We start from the raw sequence: 16,406 nt of genomic DNA on the forward strand, positions 1-16,406 counted from the left end.
TACAAATAAAATCATCAACTGCCTGGAAGAAATAAGAAATTTGGGTTTTGCAGTATTTTTCTGGACAAAGTTAATGTCAAATTGTTTTGACTTTTTCTTGGATTTTTTTAGATTGTTCCAGAATCAACATTCAACTTCCTGAAAGAAGGACGAAATTAAAATAAGAATTATTCCAGGCAGTTGAAGTAATTTACAAATAAAATCATCAACTGCCTGGAAGAAATAAGAAATTTAGGTTTTGCAGTATTTTTCTGGACAAGGTTATGGTCAAATTGTTTTGACTTTTCTTGGATATATCTTAAATTGTTCCAGACTCAACATTTAACTTCCTGAAAGAAGGACGAAATTAAAAGAAGAATTATTCCAGGCAGTTGAAGTAATTTACAAATAAAGTCATCAACTGCCTGGAAGAAATTTAGGTTTTGCAGTACTTTTCTGGTTAAGGTTAAGGTCAAATTGTTTTGACTTTTTCTTGGATTTTTTTAGATTGTTCCAGACTCAACATTCAACTTCCTGAAAGAAGGACGAAATTAAAAGAAGAATTATTCCAGGCAGTTGAAGTAATTTACGAATAAAGTCTTCAACTGCCTGGAAGAAATTTAGGTTTTGCAGTACTTTTCTGGTTAAGGTTAAGGTCAAATTGTTTTGACTTTTCTTGGATTTTTCTTACATTGTTCCACACTCAACATTCAACTTCCTGAAAGAAGGACGAAATTAAAATAAGAATTATTCCAGGCAGCTAAAGTCATTTACGAATAAAGTCTTCAACTGCCTGGAAGAAATAAGAAATTTAGGTTTTGCAGTACTTTTCTGGACAAGGTTAAGGTCAAATTGTTTTGACTTTTTCTTGGATTTTTTTAGATTGTTCCAGACTCAACATTCAACTTCCTGAAAGAAGGACGAAATTAAAATAAGAATTATTCCAGGCAGTTGAAGTAATTTACGAATAAAGTCTTCAACTGCCTGGAAGAAATAACAAATTTAGGTTTTGCTGTATTTTTCTGGACAAGGTTAATGTCAAATTGTTTTGACTTTTTCTTGGATTTTTCTTACATTGTTCCGGACTCAACATTCAACTTCCTGAAAGAAGGACGAAATTAAAATAAGAATTATTCCAGGCAGCTAAAGTCATTTACGAATAAAGTCTTCAACTGCCTGGAAGAAATTTAAGTTTTGCAGTACTTTTCTGGTTAAGGTTAAGGTCAAATTGTTTTGACTTTTCTTGGATTTTTTTAGATTGTTCCAGAATCAACATTCAACTTCCTGAAAGAAGGACGAAATTAAAAGAAGAATTATTTCAGGCAGTTAAAGTAATTTACAAATAAAGTCATCAACTGCCTGGAAGAAATAAGAAATTTAGGTTTTGCAGTATTTTTCTGAACAAGGTTAATGTCAAATTGTTTTGATTTTTTCTTGGATTTTTTTTAGATTGTTCCAGACTCAACATTCAACTTCCTGAAAGAAGGACGAAATTAAGATAAGAATTATTACAGGCAGTTGAAGTAATTTACGAATAAAGTCTTCAACTGCCTGGAAGAAATTTAGGTTTTGCAGTACTTTTCTGGTTAAGGTTAATGTCAAATTGTTTTGACTTTTTCTTGGATTTTTTTAGAAATAAGAAATTTAGGTTTTGCTGTATTTTTCTGGACAAGGTTAATGTCAAATTGTTTTGACTTTTTCTTGGATATTTCTTACATTGTTCCGGACTCAACATTCAACTTCCTGAAAGAAGGACGAAATTAAAATAAGAATTATTCCAGGCAGCTAAAGTCATTTACGAATAAAGTCTTCAACTGCCTGGAAGAAATTTAAGTTTTGCAGTACTTTTCTGGTTAAGGTTAAGGTCAAATTGTTTTGACTTTTCTTGGATTTTTTTAGATTGTTCCAGAATCAACATTCAACTTCCTGAAAGAAGGACGAAATTAAAAGAAGAATTATTTCAGGCAGTTGAAGTAATTTACAAATAAAGTCATCAACTGCCTGGAAGAAATAAGAAATTTAGGTTTTGCTGTATTTTTCTGGACAAGGTTAAGGTCAAATTGTTTTGACTTTTCTTGGATTTTTCTTACATTATTCCAGACTCACCATTCAACTTCCTGAAAGAAGGACGAAATTAAGATAAGAATTATTACAGGCAGTTGAAGTAATTTACGAATAAAGTCTTCAACTGCCTGGAAGAAATTTAGGTTTTGCAGTACTTTTCTGGTTAAGGTTAAGGTCAAATTGTTTTGACTTTTCTTGGATATTTCTTACATTGTTCCAGACTCACCATTCAACTTCCTGAAAGAAGGACGAAATTAAAAGAAGAATTATTCCAGGCAGCTGAAGTCATTTACGAATAAAGTCATCAACTGCCTGGAAGAAATAAGAAATTTAGGTTTTGCAGTATTTTTCTGGACAAGGTTAATGTCAAATTGTTTTGACTTTTTCTTGGATTTTTTTAGATTGTTCCAGAATCAACATTCAACTTCCTGAAAGAAGGACGAAATTAAAAGAAGAATTATTCCAGGCAGCTGAAGTAATTTACAAATAAAGTCATCAACTGCCTGGAAGAAATAAGAAATTTAGGTTTTGCAGTATTTTTCTGGACAAGGTTAATGTCAAATTGTTTTGATTTTTTCTTGGATTTTTTTAGATTGTTCCAGAATCAACATTCAACTTCCTGAAAGAAGGACGAAATTAAAAGAAGAATGATTCGAGTCAGCTGAAGTCATTTACAAAGAAAGTCATCAACTGCCTGGAAGAAATAAGAAATTTAGGTTTTGCAGTACTTTTCTGGTTAAGGTTAAGGTCAAATTGTTTTGACTTTTCTTGGATATTTCTTACATTGTTCCAGACTCAACATTCAACTTCCTGAAAGAAGGACGAAATTAAAATAAGAATTATTCCAGGCAGTTGAAGTTATTTATGAATAAAGTCATCAACTGCCTGGAAGAAATAAGAAATTTAGGTTTTGCGGTATTTTTCTGGACAAGGTTAATGTCAAATTGTTTTGACTTTTTCTTGGATTTTTTTAGATTGTTCCAGAATCAACATTCAACTTCCTGAAAGAAGGACGAAATTAAAAGAAGAATGATTCGAGTCAGCTGAAGTCATTTACAAAGAGAGTCATCAACTGCCTGGAAGAAATAAGAAATTTAGGTTTTGCAGTACTTTTCTGGTTAAGGTTAAGGTCAAATTGTTTTGACTTTTCTTGGATATTTCTTACATTGTTCCAGACTCAACATTCAACTTCCTGAAAGAAGGACGAAATTAAAAGAAGAATTATTCCAGGCAGTTGAAGTAATTTACAAATAAAGTCATCAACTGCCTGGAAGAAATAAGAAATTTAGGTTTTGCAGTACTTTTCTGGTTAAGGTTAAGGTCAAATTGTTTTGACTTTTCTTGGATATTTCTTAAATTGTTCCAGACTCAACATTCAACTTCCTGAAAGAAGGACGAAATTAAAAGAAGAATTATTTCAGGCAGCTGAAGTCATTTACGAATAAAGTCATCAACTGCCTGGAAGAAATAAGAAATTTAGGTTTTGCAGTATTTTTCTGGACAAGGTTAATGTCAAATTGTTTTGACTTTTTCTTGGATTTTTTTAGATTGTTCCAGACTCAACATTCAACTTCCTGAAAGAAGGACGAAATTAAGAGAAGAATTATTCCAGGCAGTTGAAGTAATTTACAAATAAAGTCATCAACTGCCTGGAAGAAATAACAAATTTAGGTTTTGCTGTATTTTTCTGGACAAGGTTAATGTCAAATTGTTTTGACTTTTTCTTGGATTTTTTTAGATTGTTCCAGACTTAACATTCAACTTTCTGAAGGAAGGACGAAATTAAAAGAAGAATTATTCCAGACAGTTGAAGTAATTTACAAATAAAGTCTTCAACTGCCTGGAAAAAATAAGAAATTTAGGTTTTGCAGTATTTTTCTGGACAAGGTTAAGGTTAAATTGTTTTGACTTTTTCTTAATTTTTTTAGATTGTTCCAGAATCAATAATCAACTTCCTGAAAGAAGGACGAAATTAAAAGAAGAATTATTCCAGGCAGTTGAAGTAATTTACGAATAAAGTCTTCAACTGCCTGGAAGAAATTTAAGTTTTGCAGTACTTTTCTGGTTAAGGTTAAGGTCAAATTGTTTTGACTTTTTCTTGGATTTTTTAGATTGTTCCAGAATCAACATTCAACTTCCTGAAAGAAGGACGAAATTAAAAGAAGAATTATTCCAGGCAGCTGAAGTCATTTACGAATAAAGTCATCAACTGCCTGGAAGAAATAAGAAATTTAGGTTTTGCAGTATTTTTCTGGTTAAGGTTAAGATAAAACTTTGCTTGGATTTCCTTAGATAATTCTAGAATTAACATTTAACTGCCTGGAAGAAATTAAAAAAATACTTATTCCAGGCAGTTGAAGTCATTTACAAATAAAGTCTTCAACTACCTGGAATAAATAACATATTTAGGTTTGGCAGTATTTTTCTAGATTAAGTTTAAACTGTTTTCACTTTTCTTGAATAACTCCAGAATCAGCATTTAGCTGCTTGGAATAAAGACGAAGGTAAAAAAAGGATTATTTCAGGCAGTTGAACTTATTTACAAACAAAATTAAGAATATGAAGAAGAAAAAGAATTTAAATGTATATATAAATATTCTTTTAATATAGAATATAAATATTCTTTTTGACAAAGCATAATAAATAATAGCTACAGTTGAGTTAAAACAATTTCTAAAAAGCCAGCAAACTAAACATAATAACTAATCTTATTCAAACTCTCATAAAAATTATTAAAAGACAATAAAAGATATACTAGACAAACATAAGCCAAAAATAAGGTAAAACATATAAATATAAACTTGTCACGTCTCATAATGTGAATTGAGCTCTCGGAGTCGGTTTTTAAATGTAAGGGAAGATTTCCAAAATGCTCATGGAAATCAGGGTTAATATTTTCTGAGCCTTAATAAAGTTCAGTTTGCAGGATTCTCTCTGACCTAGATTAACCCTAAATCGAATCGCCTTTTTCTCTAGAATAAAAAGCGAATTTAAAGGTCCTTGATTTGCTCTTATTAATTGCCTGGAGGAAACAATTTATGCCTTTCATGAAATCACAAGGGTCTTCTGCGACCTTTTAGAATAAACGAGAAGATTTTTATAAAATTAATGGAACCTCCAAGACATTTTCAAAAAAACTCATATGGATCGAGTACGACATCTTGAAACAAATAAGGTGATCCCACAAAAGCCTCTTGGGCAAGTTAAAATTCCTTTTATCTAGATATTAGCGGGACACTTCAAAAAACCGCCAACATTTCTGTCTCTTACAATAAATCAATCAAATCAAGATTTTTTTTTATAAATGTAACTTACCAAGTACAAAAATAACAGGTGCCTTCGGTGCTTCAAACTGTACATGTGCATCATTATGCATCGGGAACTTTCCAGCAGAGGGTGTGACCGCATTTCGGTTGAACCGTGGCGAGTTTTGAGTCCAACTTTCTACGCCTTCTTCGAATGCTTGGGAACCATCACTTTGTTCTGAAACAAAGAACACTCTAAATTTCTAGTAATTGAGTCTTGAACTTAAAAGAAATCATTTATATCTCTAGTGTGTTCTAGATTAATCACTCTCTTAACAACTTTCTGTCTCGCTCCTGTATACTAGTGTATACACTTCAATAGCCATCTTGTATTGTTACGTCAACTTATCGGCTTTTGACCAATAATTTTATTATTGTTTATAATTTTATAATAATATATTATTATAGTTGATGTGTAAATTTGAAAATTGCAGTTTGTGAAAGAAAATGTCTCACCCCGGCATATCACTTTGAACTGTTAAATTACCTTATGGATGGAGCTTAATATCTGACAGCACTGTGTCTTTGAAGGTTATATGAAATAAGCTTTTTTGTCTATTAATATAATGTGTGATAATTTATAGTATTTTTTAAAAATTATGACATTTATTTATTAACTGTAACTGTTTGCCTACCTATGTATATCAATCACTTTGGCGGCCATCTTGCATTCTTACGTCAGCTGTTGGAAACAATTACGTGACGCATGAAATTTATAATATAAATTAATAATACATAATTAATGTCCTACATAAAACGGTAAATAAAGGCATTTTCTAGGGCCTTGGATCAAAGCAAGGATAATCCTCTAAAATGTAAACAATAAAACTTTTATTATCGAAATCAACACGAAAGTTCTATTCCGCGAAGTGGGGATATAACCATATATAAGGCAATAAGAGACACGCGTTTTATTCAAAAGCATTAAATTTTTGTTGTTGACATTTATTCAATAACTTTTTGCCTTCTCCCTGTATGTCACTTTTGGCGGCCATCTTGAACTGTCAGGTCTAGGTGGGCGGACCTTAATTTTGACAACACTTTATATTGATGGTTACGGGGGTGTTTTGTCAAGTAATCAAAGATAGAATTGTTATTAATGTTGACTAAACTTTGTTAGTAATTTCAGAGAAGTGACTTTGATATGATATTCTTTATGTTAACTTATTATGATGAAAGATGAATATTTTATAAGTAGTTTTGTATGCATTTTCTAGTATTTTAGGGAAAAAGAAACTAAAAAAATTTATAAGGTTTATTTTCCAAAGGTTTTTACATTCGGAATTCTTAAAGATCCAATAGGTCTAAAATAAAATAAATTAAATTTAAAAGTGTTTATAGCATTTTTTGATGAATATGTGTTTAACAAGTCCTTGCCTTTCCCCAGTAAGTCATTTTCGGCAGCCATATTGGATTGTCACGTCAACTTGTGTGGGCGGAGTTTGGTTTTAACAGCGCTGTCACGTGATAACTCTTTTATAAACAAACGACTAATAACGTGACGTATGGCAAAGCGTTGACAGATATATTTAATAGCACAAAATTATTTCATGTAGGCCACAGAATATTTAGCTTAACTTTATCAACTTAGTTATATGATAAAATCATTTTAAAAAAATCGGTTGTTACTGGAAATGATCAGTTTGTAATACCCACGGAATGCTTTATTATTAAATTTGATATTTTCTTCTAGAAGATATTTATTTAGATACAAATGAAAACCTTCTTTCAGCAGTAATTTTCTGTGAAAACAATCGACTGTGTCGATCATCATGTGTTGCTGCAAAAGCTTTTAGGTTTATAGGTTTAGACGTGTAACTTTTAATTGGTTCAAGTCTTAATTATGTGATGGTAGGCAGTCAGTATCCTATATGGAGGAAAAATCTCCGTGTCATTGCAGAACAGTTGTGGAGTGCCTCCTGTGTTTGATCTATATTAACGATCTTGTCTCACTGCAGATCGGAAAAGGTATTAGGCTTTTTGCTGATGATATTTCGATTATTTGGGATGAAGATATTGTTGGGGTACTTGAAAAAATTATTAATTGTGACTTACTTTCGATACTGACTAACTTGTCAGTGTCCAAATTAGTGTAATAGTAATAAACTAACCTTTAACATACCAAAAACTAATGTGTTAAGCTTTAAGTGTTCTCTAGCTGACATTTTTTTGTGCTAAATTCCTGGGACAATTGATGATAATTTAAGATTTGAAACACATCAATGCTTTTTCAGTATAGCGGACTTGAGAGCTTTCCAATAACTTACAGATACTTGTACTGAGATCTGTTTACTTCTTCTAGTAGAGTCTCATATTACTTATGGAATAGCATTCTGAGGTTCAATATTTATTTTACACAGACAGATTCTAATGTTTATGTTTAAAATGTCTTTTAGGAAGTCTTTTATCTCAATTAATTCAAATATCAAGCCAATTTTTATCTCACAAGACATCGTAACATGCTCTATTTGCTTGAAAGTGTTTGCTTAATTTATAAGAAGTATTCAGTTCTAGTATTACGTATAAGAGTAAAAGTAGGTATTACTTTTGAGGAAAGCTTATTATGACGCTGCTGAATTCATTATTGATACAGTATACGGATTATAGTTCGTTTTTTTCCTTTTAAGTTATTGCAGACCAGCCGCTTAATATATCTCCCTGATATAAATTTAATTTGTTTTATATATTTATTCTATATATTTCTATTAATTACCAGTTCAGGAATCTGAATTTGAAATTTTTGATTTTGTGCGATTTATATTGTTTGATATTACATTTATATTGTATATTTTATTTGGTATCTATGTAAATGAGATTTTCTATCTTTGTATAATAAAGCATTTTTTTAATTTGATTGATATTCAACGACTCTTTGCCGGTATGTAATTGTCGGCGGCCATCTTGCCCTGCCACGTCACCATATGTGGGCGGAGCCTACTTTTGACAGCCCTGTCACGTGACCTTTATTTAATCATCAAAGAAAGCAATCACGTGATGTGTGGGTTAACTTTTTTATCATGCTCCGCGCATGCCCCTAATTTGTCTGTTACAGGGGTAATTCCATAAGAAATTGAAGATTAAAGAGTTAAAAGGAAACATTGCTTATGCTCTTTGATAAAAACAGGGATGATGTCATCCTTTGAAATGTGAAAATAAAACTTTTATTATCTAAATCGACACGAACGTTACTGTTCTGTGAAATAAGGGTATCTCGAATCATAAAAGTTAACATAAAAGACGTTTTGAAATATAACTTTATTGAGTAATAAGGGTAAGAGGAGGGAAATACGGCATACAATTTTAATTGCTGTCCTATTCAGATTATTTTCTTATTTTTAATGATTCTGTTATAATTAAAAATAAATAAAAAATAATACTTAAAATATTTCATAGAATAAAGTCATGAGGGTATAATAACTGTTTCAAGGAAAACGTTTTGTTATAAGACCAGACCAAAATGACTAAGCAAAACACATTGCTGGTTCATAATAGTGTCTGAGGGCTGCGTCGTAAATTAATTGATTTTGAGCTACAATACGTCTTTAGCGATTTTAATATTTATGAACAAAAATGAGAAATATATTAGTTTAAAAGAGAATTGAAACGAGGTCACTTGGAAATTCCCTTGTACTCATCCATTAACGATAGATTAGGAAGCTTAAACGTTTATTTTTCAGGAACTCATAAATAATTCGGGAAAAAAGGTTTTTTTTTACTTATAACTGCGTAATTAATATTTCGTTAAATTATATGTCAATAAATTGAATTTTAGTAAAGAGGAGAGGAGAATAGTGCGCCAACAACATACCAATATACTCTACACATATTCTCTCATTATAAAAGGTGAACAACACAGTCGAAGTTTGACGTTTGAAGTTTAACGTCAAGTGAACCGCGATTAAAATGTTATTAAAAATAGCTTTAAGTTTTCAAATAGGCTGTGATATGCTATCTAGGAACATTGGGTTTTTTGCACGTATCTATATCTACCTTCTTTATGCTTTTTCTTATTTTAAAAGAGTCTTTTTTTGACATTTAAATGTGTATACGAACATCAAAAGTTGGAGGTAAATCTGAATTTAGGTGATGCAGATACCTCCCTTCTAGAGAGACATCACACTCTTTATGATACAATAATCTCAGAAATCTCCTTTGAACACTTTCCAGTGCATTAAAGTGAACCTGATAGATAGGATACCAAATTAAACAACAATACTCAAGCTTTGGACGAATTAAATAATAATGCAGTGCCTTTAGAGATAAAACACTAATAAACAGCTTAGAGTTGCATATTATAACTACTAGCAGATGACACGATGGACTGAATAGACCACACAAACTTTGAAATACCACTTGTTTACAATCGAAAGTATGACTCAATAAATCAAGACCAATATAATAAAACATAAAAATTTATTCTGGATTTATTGCAACTAATGTCTAATTTGTTGTCCATTTGATTCAATGCGCCCTTTACAATAAATATTTTGAATACAGGGTGTCTGAAGTAGAAACTATAGCGCCAACTTTAATTTTTTATGTAATTAATCAGATAATAAGTAAATAGACCTTATTATTTAATTGATAACAGTTTGTCATGCATTTGTGAGTATAGTTGTCACTTCGCGCATCATTTCTGTTCATCTAAGAAAGAACGAATTGAAATACTCCTGATGATTGGTTTTGAAGACCGGATGCGTAAACAACAAGAAGTCTGTAATCTATTTAATGCAGCTCATGTTAATCGTCCTGCAAAAACTAAATCCACCTGCAAAACTGATTCAAAATTTAGGAAACACGGCCATGTAAGAAATTTATCTGAAGGAAAACCTCCAAAAGTATCTGAAGATGGTACGCTGAATGTTCTATTAGAAATGGAGAGTAATCCCCATATTGCGATTAGTACAATTTACAGGAATTGGAATTTATCAGTAGGGTCAGTGGCAAAAATACTTAGTGTAAATAAATATCATCCTCATAAAGTACAACTGATACATGAATTGTTAGAAGACGATTTTGACCAGCGAGTGCAGTGTTGTTTATTGAGGCTAACAATGACTTGAATGGAAATTTCATTCGAAATATTATTTTTTCTAATGAGGACACCTTTACGTTAAATGGACACATTAACAGACATTATTGACGGAACTAAAAATCCTCATTGGACTCAAGAATACCGCATACAGCGCCCTCAAAAAATTAATGTGTGGGCAGGTATCGTGAAAAATCGAATCCAAACGCTACATGAACTTTCTACAGTTTGAGCTTATCCCTGCTTTAGTTGTTTTATTCCCTGACCCACAATAGAGGCTGACGGAACAGGGCTTCAACATGACGGGACCTTTTTACTTTGCCATCGCTGCAAACGGATGGATTGGACGAAGAGGGCCGATTGAGAGGCCATCAAGATCACTGGATATAACCCCATTAGATATTTTCTTATGGCGCTATTTGAAGTCCAAATTTTATAGAATGTTGATGATTAGAAAAAAAGAACAACAAGAAATTAGTTCATAGTTCATGTTTTATGCCATACATTGGAATGAGCAGAACAGTTGTTGTTGAAAATGTTTTTTGGCTTTTTTCAAGCATTTTATGCTTTATAACATATACCATGTTTACACTAAACCATTAATGCGCATTAGCGAAATGCGAATTAAGATAAAACGCATGTGTAGACAGCCGTAAACCGTTTTACCAATTCTAGTTCGCATTAATTTTCAGTTGTTGCCAACTAACAAAAATTTGAAAACCTGAATAGGGAGAAAAAAAAAATCACTTTGTTGTGGTGTCGTGTTTTTGCAAAATTTAAAGAATTATATTTTTTTGTTAAATATATTTTTACTCAATCTTCCCAACCTTAGTTATTTATCAACAAATTAATTAGGTTGGCATTAAAGAACAGCTTGTTAACGTCAACGTTAAAACCTCTTCTTAAAACCGTTGTGTAAACACGTGCCAACGCGCTTTTGGTCTAATTCGCATTAATGTCACGTGTAAACTTAGTAAATGAAAAAGTCTTTTATCCTGAAAATAAAAAACATACCAAGATTAATTGTTGCTTATTAAATATCTACTTCTACTTCGATAATTTTATTTACATATATCAATTTTTAATTTTCTTATTAGGTTTACTCTATTTTAATAATTGTCTTAGGGCTGAAAATTATAAAAATATATTAGGATGATTATTTACCATGTTTAGTTACCAAGCAAAAGCCAAAAAATGCTAATGAATTTGTAAAGAATTTAATTGATTGCATAAAAAAAAAGGTAAACCGGAGTACAGGCCTGAGGCCTTAGATCAACACAGTTCACATTAATAACAGTGCATTATTAATATTATTATATAATTATTACAATTACATTTAATTGTATTTTGATCTCTTGGAATAACGGATCATCTGTTTTTAATCAAACGAATGTAATTTTTATGTTCAAGCAATGAGACCATTGGTGTTGTATAGTGTTTATATTTAATGATAAAAACACTGATGGTTGAAGTTGGGGGGAAAATGTGACTTAAATTCAATAAAGGATATTGCTAAGATAATTGTCCCAAAAATTGTTGTACATGAGAATCTGAAATAATATGTTACTCAAGTGATTTGTACTTGTAATTGGAATCATTACGACATTAATTTTTTAATGGTAATATTTTTTTAGATATCTGCAAGCGAATCGTGTGAGCGGGTACCGTTTATTTAGCTAAAGTATCAGAACTTTTTAAATGACAAATGTAAGTACTGAAAATGGGTAACTCTCATTTGCCTTCATTATGGCTCTATCTTACTATGACTTACTATGCAAGTATCTAATTCACTGTTTTTACTATTTATTTGTAAACTGTATGTTCTGATTTAATTAATTACCAATATTGATACGTTTTTCTTTTTCATAAATAGAGATACTTGTGAAAGCCAGCTCTAAGACCAATAAAACATATAAAATAATAAAAAAAAGTGACCGAACATTCTTTATTTTTAGTTTTCTTCTATTTAAATATTTATTGCTTCTGACTTGTGTAATGTACGTAAAGCTTATTAAGCGACTTATCAATTAATAGTTCAAATATCTGAAAAATATTTATTTTAATAATTTGCAAATTTAATATACCATGTCTTTATACTTTTTACAGACTTTTGTTTTTGGCTATAAATTTATATAGCTTTTATAGGTTTTCAAATTCAATATTTATTTAAAGTTGTATTTGTTTTGTTATTCTCCTCAATTCAGTGACACTTTTGGGCAGAAATAATAAAACATAGTGTTTGTTACACAGTGGTTTGTTTCTCAATGCCTTTATGTACAAATGTTTTCAATTTAAACTAAATAATATTTAATTATTTTTTGGCTCTGCAATGAATCTTATTGCGAATTTATCTTTAGGAAAAAAATAAGAAATTGAGTCTCCATAAAATTTAAAAAAAAATAAGAAGGAAATCAATGGTTTAAATTGGCCAATACATTTAGGGTGTCAACATGACAACTTTCAATTCCATTAAATATTTTAGTTGAAAAAATGCAGCTTGGCATAACTTGTAGAGAGGTTGGTGGAACTATAGAATCACCATATATATTACAACCCCCTCTGTCAACCCTTCAAGTAAAGGTCTCATTAAGTAGTAAATTAAACTACTTAAAAAGACCCTTAATTTAAGTTTAATGACAAAAACTCCTTGATAAAGATAATGGTAATTCTAGTTGTTCTAACTCGTTTATTTTGTGAGATATTCACATTGACACTTTTCAAGTTGACACCCTGTATATATTAGGCATACGAATTAAATATATTTCCAATATATGCAACAGATATGCCTATCATATATTACAGAAAATAAAGAGATATTCTGGGCATATGCATTGCATGTGCTGTCTGGGATGATACCTTCCCTCACCGATGCACTCAAAAAACACTTCAATACCTCGATTAATCCAGATTTATTTTATATGCTTATAGTTTATAAGTTAACGGGGTGATATCCAGCAATTTATATTTTTTATGTCACAGGTTATTTCCCAATAACCTCAAAGGCTAATCCCGAAGGTGTTAAAGAAATACAAATTTAAAGATGCATTTACCTGTATCCAGACAGATTCCCATATTCCACTAAATAACACTTAAGTATAGTTGAGCAGTGATCTCAGATCGCAAGGATGTAAACATAAACGCGGATGCCGCCGCGAAGTAACCGATTTATTCATGGAGAAAAACGCACCCCAAAAGAAAATCCAAAGTTTACCATCCGAGTAAAATATGAGAAAGGGGTGGGCGGCCTACATGACGGACATGGAAAATCGGCGAAAGAAAACGTCTCATCAGTTGCAAAATCCAGACAAACGCCCACGGAGTCTCAACGTAACTGAACGGACGTTCCACGCCGCAAAAGCGTTAAATCCAGAAAATGTTGAATAATTAATGGATCACCTTGCCATTGGTCGTCATGGAGATCGCATTGTTGGTTGTCTTGACCGTTGTCCATGGGGCGCATGATGGATATGGAAAAGGGGCGGTCGGTAAAGGGCATCGATCACCACGTGAACATTTGTATTGGACCGTGACGTAGGCGTCCTTTGATGAATGATTCACACCGTTTATAAGAGGGTCCCTTTTTGTCCAATTTTTCCCTTTTCTTTTTTGTCGGGTTTTTTAATGGAATTCGTGATATACCTATACGCGATATTAATTTTATTTTGTATTTCGCGAAACTGCGACGTACGTTATCGTGAACTCTTATTGAATTTTTTATGTTTGTTGTCCTTTTATTTCAATATTTATTAGGCTACCGAGAAAGTTTCAGTTGGGAGCCGAACAGGTGGTCACTTGAATTTTGGACACGTCAACTGATAAATAGTTAAATTATCGCCGTTTTACAATATTTCAATTATGCACGTTGTGTATATTTATGAAAGATTCGTTTATAAATAGTTTGATTGGCATACATATAGGCAATTTCTACCATATTTGCACTATTAAATTTTACATTTCATTTGTAAAAAAGTTATTGTTTTATACATGGCACCAAATACTCAGAGCCACTGGGAAAATACACCAGTGTCTTTCAAGCGGAAATACACGCTATAGAAAGATGCGCTCAATTAATCCTGAACAAAGACTACCTCAAGCAGGACATCGCAATCTTCACCGACAGTCAAGCAGCCATAGCAGCACTGAGTTCACATGTCATCAGTTCTAAAATGGTAAGAGACTGTTTGGGCAAACTTAATGAGGTAGGAAAGAGAAATAAAGTCACAATATTGTGGGTACCTGGACATACAGGCGTGCAAGGTAACGAAGAAGCCAATATTCTGGCAAAAAAGGGATCTGGTTCTCAATTTGTAGGACCGGAACCTTTCTGCGGCATAGGAAAGAATACTTACCTATATGAGCTTACAAAAATGGAGGATCAACTCAGAGAAAGCCTCTGGGATGATCATCCAGGGTCGAGACACTCCAAGATGTTCCTTGGAACCCTCGACCCAAAAAAATCTAAAGCTCTAGTAAGTTTAACTAAAACTAAACTACGGATTGTAACAGGATTCCTAACAGGGCACTGTCACCTTCGAGAACACCGCAGGAAACTAAAACTAGAACAGACAGGTGAATGCAGATTCTGTGGGAAAGAGGAAGAGACCCCAGAACACCTAGTAACTGCATGCGAAACAGTTGCCGAAAGTCGTGCCATGCACCTCGGTAATTATGAAATTCCAGAAGGAAATATCTCATTACTGGAACCGTCACAACTACTAGCCTTTATTAAAGCCATAGGATTGTACTAATTTGACTTGAGAATAACATCAAGCAGTAATTAGAAAGGAGCACACAATAGATCTTTTAGGTCGCAGTGAAACTTCACCCTTATTTTAATCTAATCTAATCTAATCTACTGTTTTATACAGGACATTCAAAAATTAAGCTTAAATTATTACAGTTTTCACAAGGCAATAGCTTTCTAACTTTGATAACACCCTGTATATTATATCACCTATAAATGGGATAATGAAGTCTTTTCTGAATTTTATAAAGTCTTCCTTTAACTAAACCTTATCATTTTTATTAAAAAAATAGCAATATTTAATATGCTGATTTGTTAAAACTTAAAACATAATATTTCATAATAAGCGATAACGAATTGACATGTCTATTATTTTCTTGAATTTTTTTTTTGTTTTATTCATTTTTTATATATAAAAGTAACTAACTTATGGCCGGTAATCAAGTTTAAGCTTAAATAGTTATGGCTATTATAATAACAATAAAAACCCGACTATAATAATTGATTACAGCATATAACACGATACCTTAGCGATAGGTAAAATTTAAGACTGTATTAACAATGTATCTATTCTTAAAAGAGAAATAGCAATTATAAAATATACTCAAAATGATGACCATCTAATTGCAAATATCGACGCATATTCTCTTTTTAAAATTCACTATGCGTCTTTTAATAGCATTTGTGGAGTAATACTTTGAAAAGCTTCTCTTAACTGCTCTTTCATATTTTTTGGTGTGGTCGGAGGTAACTTATTTAACTTATAAGAAAAAAATCCCGCGCTGTCAAATCAGGGGATCTTGGAGACCATGGGATATGAAAATTATGATTTAAAAATTGTCTAACCCAGGGTGGAAATTTGGCGTTGCTGCATTCATTTGAAGCCACATAGTTCTTTAAAAGACTAGAGGCATATTGTCCAATAATACTGGAAAATCACTATTCAGCTCATTCTCCTGATTTCAAAACTTCAGATTTTTTTTAATCATAAAAGGAATTATAAATTCTACACCCTCATACTAGACTTAGTTAAATGTAATATTTAACTTCTAATACTCCTATGAAAAGTTTATATATTATTCGTAAATGGCCCCTTTAATTATTTATTTTATTTACTTTTTAAAAATTCCCCAGGGTATTTTCTTAAGAAAAAAAACCGACTGGCCGTGAACTTAATTACTGCGTATATTCTTTATGAATTAATTGTGCGATTTAAATGTACACATTTCTATTTGTCAAGGTTAGGTCAATATTAAAATTTTTATTATAGGGAGCTGAATAT

General features: G+C 31.7%; 1 protein-coding gene across 1 annotated transcript in view; it reads right to left on the reverse strand.

The window, feature by feature from the left end:
- LOC126743969 (adenylate kinase isoenzyme 5) overlaps positions 1-13,687 on the reverse strand; it is a 41,601-nt gene extending 27,914 nt beyond the window's left edge. The window contains exons 1-2 of the mRNA XM_050451262.1: positions 13,431-13,687; positions 5,359-5,526 (exon numbers count right to left, since the gene is read on the reverse strand). Coding sequence (XP_050307219.1) covers positions 5,359-5,526; positions 13,431-13,452 — 190 coding nt within the window. The 5' untranslated portion in view covers positions 13,453-13,687. The remainder of the gene's footprint in view (positions 1-5,358; positions 5,527-13,430) is intronic.
- Positions 13,688-16,406: the final 2,719 nt, after the last annotated feature.

The sequence above is a fragment of the Anthonomus grandis genome, chromosome 13, assembly GCF_022605725.1.
Source record: "Anthonomus grandis grandis chromosome 13, icAntGran1.3, whole genome shotgun sequence".
Classification (NCBI taxonomy): Eukaryota; Metazoa; Arthropoda; class Insecta; order Coleoptera; family Curculionidae; genus Anthonomus; species Anthonomus grandis.